This window comes from Centruroides sculpturatus, unplaced genomic scaffold (genome assembly GCF_000671375.1).
Source record: "Centruroides sculpturatus isolate CEXI.00-Female unplaced genomic scaffold, Cexi_2.0 scaffold3990, whole genome shotgun sequence".
NCBI lineage: Eukaryota > Metazoa > Arthropoda > Arachnida > Scorpiones > Buthidae > Centruroides > Centruroides sculpturatus.
In genome coordinates this window covers 1-6842 of record NW_019388133.1, presented here as the reverse complement: position 1 = coordinate 6842, position 6842 = coordinate 1, and the positions used below count along the sequence as shown (strand labels likewise).

The following is a 6842-nucleotide window of genomic DNA, read 5'->3' as shown; positions in this document are numbered from 1 at the left end:
CAAGAAATAATAATGAAATTTTATTTCTATTATTTTCCCAACCTTTCTATGTTAATATTAAATATAAACATAGAAAGGTTAATATTTGATGATAGTCTGGATTTATTTTCATATCTTCACTCCGTTTTGTTTTTACAAAATTTGTAAAGTGAAGACATGAAAAAATAAAAAGTTGAAAATTTTCCAGACTAATATCAAATATTTTATGAAATTATTGTTATATTAATAATATTTTTAATTAATTCATGTAATCAAAATAGATTTCTTTTAATTAATCCATTTTGTTTTTTACTTTATTAGTTCCTCCAAGTCCTCCAATAATTCAAGGATATCAAGATGGTGACGTTGTACAAATTGGAGATATGATAGTTCTTATTTGCATATCTCGAGGTGGTAAACCAGCTCCACGAATCATTTGGTACCGAAATGATGTCCTCGTAGATATGACACATTCGAGTACGGGTTACGAGACAACAAACACTTTCACATTTACTGCAGGAATCGAAGACAATAATGCTGTTTTTCGATGCGAAGTTTCCAATGCTCTTACAAAGGAACCAATGAAGAAAGCAATTACTTTTAATGTATTCTGTAAGTATCAAATACGAAAATGAAAGTATTGCGTAGATTATTTTTATTGCCTAATTTATATTATGTGTAGTATAAATTATTCTAAATACATGTAACTNAAAAAAGTGGAATGAATTGTCAGTAGGAAAAAATTTATTTACAGTAAGTATTATGTTAAGAAATGTAATCAAGAAATAATAATGAAATTTTATTTCTATTATTTTCCCAACCTTTCTATGTTAATATTAAATATAAACATAGAAAGGTTAATATTTGATGATAGTCTGGATTTATTTTCATATCTTCACTCCGTTTTGTTTTTACAAATTTTGTAAAGTGAAGACATGAAAAAATAAAAAGTTGAAAATTTTCCAGACTAATATCAAATATTTTATGAAATTATTGTTATATTAATAATATTTTTAATTAATTCATGTAATCAAAATAGATTTCTTTTAATTAATCCATTTTGTTTTTTACTTTATTAGTTCCTCCAAGTCCTCCAATAATTCAAGGATATCAAGATGGTGACGTTGTACAAATTGGAGATATGATAGTTCTTATTTGCATATCTCGAGGTGGTAAACCAGCTCCACGAATCATTTGGTACCGAAATGATGTCCTCGTAGATATGACACATTCGAGTACGGGTTACGAGACAACAAACACTTTCACATTTACTGCAGGAATCGAAGACAATAATGCTGTTTTTCGATGCGAAGTTTCCAATGCTCTTACAAAGGAACCAATGAAGAAAGCAATTACTTTTAATGTATTCTGTAAGTATCAAATACGAAAATGAAAGTATTGCGTAGATTATTTTTATTGCCTAATTTATATTATGTGTAGTATAAATTATTCTAAATACATGTAACTCTCGATTTATGCAGTTAATTCGTCCATAAGTACACGCATATTTCGAAGCCTCACATATCGAAGTTCTGATTTTGAACTTCGATATGTATTAATGGGAAATAAATTAATTTGCCTATTAAGAAGTAGTCTGAAATCGTAATTTTTGCATTTATGTTTTTTTTTTGGCGGACTAAAACATGAAATAAAACATTTTCCAAATTTTAAAACGTACTAAAGAATTATTAGTTAATTTAAATAATTTAGTCAAACTAGGTTACATTCTAATTGCACACGAAAATCAAAACAAATTGGAAAATAACATTAAATATTGATTAAGGCGAATTTTGACTAACTACTGAAGTAGCCCTCTCCCAAAAAACACAAAGTAAAAATCTTTAAAAATCAAGCAAAATATTTGTCACGCGTCGCTTCTATTATTGCTGCCTTTTTAACTTCACAAAGTTTTCTGTAGAAGTTTTGAAAAATTAAAACAACTGTTTGCAAAAATTACACTAAACGTTGAAATTACAAATTAATCTATAGTAATAAGAGCACTGTATTAGGAAAACTAGAGTTTTTTTTTTTTACTAACTAACGGCAAGCAGGAATGGAGAGAAGTGATCGGTTTAGTGGTACTAGATCTCTGTTCTGTCGAACTGGAAACGTTGAAATTCGGTTAATGAGGATCTCTTCTGAGGCCCATATTAACCGAAATCCTTACTGATCGAAACCGTATGCATAGTATTGATGATTTCCTATAGATTGTATATGAATTTAAATTATATTAAATAAAGAAGAAAACTGATAAAAACTTACATATTTAAGTAAATTATGCTCCCTCATCAGATAATTATTGTGTACTTGTATTTAATTAATTATTTCCAATATTAATAGACTTGTATTTATTTATTTTTAATAGTGATATTCTAAAATTTAAGCATGCATTATTCGGTTTTCTTAGATTCAGTATAAATTAGAAGGTTCAAATTTCTATTTAATATTTCCAACGAAGTAAAACGATTGAAAAATTTTTAACTTTAAAAAATTATCGCTAATTATATTAGATGTGGAGAAATTCAACTATGAATTGGTTATAATCAAGCATTTGTTAATTAAAAGTAATTTCGTTTTTGGTTTGAGAAATTGCTGATAATTTCTTATAAAAGATACTATCAAAACGAGTTTTGAAAGCTTCATTTACACGAAATATCTTCAATTTTAAGATTAGAAAATAATTATTAATGAAATATGCAAAAATTATAGTACTGTATATATAGCTTAGGTATATTACAATAAAATATTTTATATAATATGCTTTTTATTTTCATGATGAATGTTGTTTGAAAATAATAATTAAAAATAAATTTTAAGGCTTTTTCTGTGTAAATGTGCATGATAAAATTTAAAGAAATGCTAATAATTTACTAAAACGAGTTTAAGATCAGAAATATATCGTTTATGTTGATATATTACTAATTAACAAAATAGCCATAATTTAATTAAAATTTTTATTGCTATTAATTTATTTTATCGATTTTATAAATAAATAAATATGCATACATTTAAAGACGTTATTAAATCGTGATTCAAAATAAATTTATGTGAGAAAATATCAGTTTGAATAACATTTTAGTATAAATATATTACTTAAAATCTTAATACAAAATACATATATGTTGTAATAATAATAATCATTTTTTAATTTTTATATATACTCTTAATTGTTATATTGTACTTTTAAATATTTAATTAATTTCTTAAAAACCGTATTCCTCATAACTTTTTTATTGGAGAATATCTTGTGTTTAAATTGACATTGTTTTTATAAAGAAACAAAATTTTAAATAATTTAAGATAATTCTAATTCTATTTAATATAGTTATTCTTTGAAAGGAATAATTAGTAATTAATTAATTTTTCAAATCGATCGATAATGAATAATAAATTTAAAATCGTAATATCGAAATTTTTAATTAACATTTAGTATATGTATGTATTTAAAGAAATTATATTATATAAATGGGCCTATACCATAATACATAAAACATAAATTTGATTTCAAATAAGGCATGTTGTATGAACTGGTATAGGCTATTTTTATGAAAAAATTAATAATTCATTGCATAAAATTTTCGAAATTTTATTTATGTAATTTAAAATTCTATTTTATTTATTTTTTTATTTGGAAGTAAGAGAATTAATTTTATTTGTCAGATTCTCTCTCTCTCTCTCTCTCTCTTTTCTTTTTAATTTGTTATGAAATCCGATTGTTATGCAGCATCCTCAGTATTTTCTGATATTTGATATACATTTATTGATTCTGGTTCCAACAATTCCTCTTCTATATCAAGTTTTACTTATATCGATTCAATAATTCGTTCATTTCAGTAAGTCCAATCTCTGATTGTTTGCAAAACTCGATGTTGAATGTATCCAAATCGTCTTTCTTGTATATAAAAGTGAATTATTCAGACACTGGTCTTAATATTTATTGTAAGAAAGGTTGTCAGAATAATAAAACCAATAAGAATCTGGATAAACTAAAAAACATTAAATGAATTCATTTAATTTAGATTGTGTTTTAAATCGAATTCAGTAATTAATATAGTTAGATTAAACAAAATCCAGAATAATATAACGGTTTTTGTCTATTTTATAGTAAAAGAAAATATCAAAATTAAATTTATTTGAAAATGTTTTAATTTTTTGAAACGATTAAATTTAAATTATAACAATCAATAAACTAACTACATTTTCTGTTTCGTAAAAAAAATATTTAAAATACATGTTTAAAAATTTATCTTAAATAATAATTTAATGTTTATTATAATTTCTTCTTTTTTCTTTTATTTTTACAAATTTAAAACCGTAATGTATTGAAAATTTGAAGGATTATTTTTAGATTTAATTTTTTTTTGGATAAAATACTAAGTTACTGTGCTAAAAAAAAGAAATCATGTCAACTACAGCAATCAACGAAATTTAATTTAATAATATATTAAAAAAATACAGGCATATCAAATTCTTTTTCAAAAATAATTACATTAAATATAAAATAAAAAACAGGAAAAACCTGAAATTAATATCAGAAAGAGATAGATTAATATTTACTTTCAGAAAATATATTAAAGAGACTTTTTTTAAATTCTTATTCTTTGCTTCACGTAAATAATCTCTACTGTACTAATTTAAGAAAAAATTCCTTTCAAAAAGTTTTAAAGTTTTGTTTTTATTAAGAAGGTAATTTTTGATATAAGAAATTTTTATGGAACCGATCTAAAGAAAAAAATCTCAGTTAATGTTAAAAATAAATTGTTCTTTTAAAAAGCAACTTTATTTTTTTACATTAGTCAATCCGAAGAATTTGACAATCATTGGTCCAAGTGAAGCTCATCTGGGAGAGACCATCACGCTTCGTTGTCATAGCGACATCAGCAATCCTCCTACACAACTTTCGTGGGTTGTGAATAAAAATGTCGTCAGATCTGTGGAAACAGAAAGTTTTCAGACAGTTGATGGATGGGTGACATCCTCCAATCTCAGCATTACTATCAACAGGCAGGTAAATTCTTAAATTTGACTGAATGACCAACATCTATATGAAAAAATCTTTAAATATTTTCTTAAATACAGTTCTATCGATAATTAAAAATCTTTATATACTGAATTTTTTTCAATGAAAGCAATATAGTAATTTTTGAAATTTGGAAAAATATTTTATTTGAAAATTTTTTGTTATTAGAGGAAATTTTATCAAAAACTATTCTCTTTCTTTTTAAGTTTCATTCGTTTTAATTTTCTTCTAATTTTGGTAGTATTTGAGTATTTTGATTTAAGATAATCTTTCATGCATTTATAATTTTTATGTCATAACTAGCAGTTTCGCGGCACGATTGAGCCGCTAACATGTATATGATACAGTCTACATTTACATTTTTTTATGTTGCAACTTAGATTGTATTTTATATAGATCACGTGTTATAAATAAAATTATGATTATGATTGGCTATGTATGATTTTTAAATACTTGTTTCTCTCTACATATATCGTATACATAGAGAACCATCTGCGACTAACTACGAAACCGTAATTATCAGAAAACTGGTTTTGAAAATTGTACCAATATTCGATTGCCTAACCAAACTTTGCTATTTTATGTAATCGTTCGTAATTTTATTTATCTATGGTTCCAAATATGATCTCAAATAACCCTGTTGAATATAATAGGAATACTCTATTATTCAAAAGTGCAAAATTTAGAGATTTAGAGTTAGTCACATATGGTTCTATACTCACGATATATATGTATATATCGTGAGTATATATATAATTTTTCAATTAAATCATAAGTTTTCTAAATTAGAAATAAATAATAAGTTATCGGTAACCGTATTTTAGTAATCAAAGGTTTAGTTATTATTTATATACAGCAAAACATTTATACAACTAAATGAATATCAACAAATTTAAATATTTAACATTAAAAGGAGGAAAAAGAAAAATTTATCACAAATGTTTATAGAAAGTTATCGTCCACTTCCCATTTCTTATTTATATACTGTATACGGAAGTTCAAAAAATCAGTTTTCTAAAAACTATCGTCTTTCAAACCTTAATGTATCAATAAAAAAGTTTTATATCTAGAATTGAAAATGCCATAAAATAAGTTAATTATTTTATGTTTAAAAGTACGGTTCTAACCTTTCAATATAACTCTAAGGTTATTTATTGATAACTTTATAAAAAGTTAGCAAAAAAGAAAAGCAAACAAATTAACTTCCAGTTTCATTTATATCAACTCTCAACTATACATACTTCAGGTCGAATGACCGAGGCGCTATTTAGTTATATTTGATTTTTATAGAAATAAATAAATGTCTATAGAAACGTGATGACTCGCCCTTAAATAATTATTAGCACATAATAAAAAATTCCCAAGAACCACATCATGAAACTAAGTAGAACATTGATAAAGAATTATGTGTCTCCTCACATGTCCAAGTCCGGATACATTCAGAATTTTACATTTGTGGGTTGACTCAGAAATTTCATCTTTCCCTTACCATCCACATCGCTGCTGTAGACCTTACTGAAGCAATAATAATTATGAAAAGAGGTATTCTTGGTATCCGTGAGATAAGAAGAGTTAAAAAATTTCGCAGATGTTTTAAAATATTGAGTTTAGAGATATCTAAATTATTAATATTTTTCACAAAGTGTACATAAAATCACAACAAAGAGAACCTTTAGGTACAGATGGAGATGAATTTACCAGGAATTTATGCATGACCTGTCTACATGGGTCTCCCTCACCACCCAGTCGCCCCATGAGGTTCGAACGACTAAGGTATTATCCTACCGTTTTGTAGACCCTAGTACGAATCCGGACGGGTCGAAAAATCTAGAAATTTTTCGGG

The 6842-nt window shown here is 25.1% G+C and overlaps 1 protein-coding gene across 1 annotated transcript; it reads left to right on the top strand.

Annotated features, from left to right (window-relative positions):
* Positions 1 to 300: 300 nt before the first annotated feature.
* LOC111616805 (synaptogenesis protein syg-2-like) lies at positions 301 to 4987 on the top strand (the record flags this gene model as incomplete). Its single annotated transcript, XM_023358167.1, has 3 exons — positions 301 to 591; positions 1059 to 1349; positions 4776 to 4987. Coding segments are annotated over 3 exons (794 nt in total), but the record flags the coding sequence as incomplete, so codon positions are not given.
* Positions 4988 to 6842: the final 1855 nt, after the last annotated feature.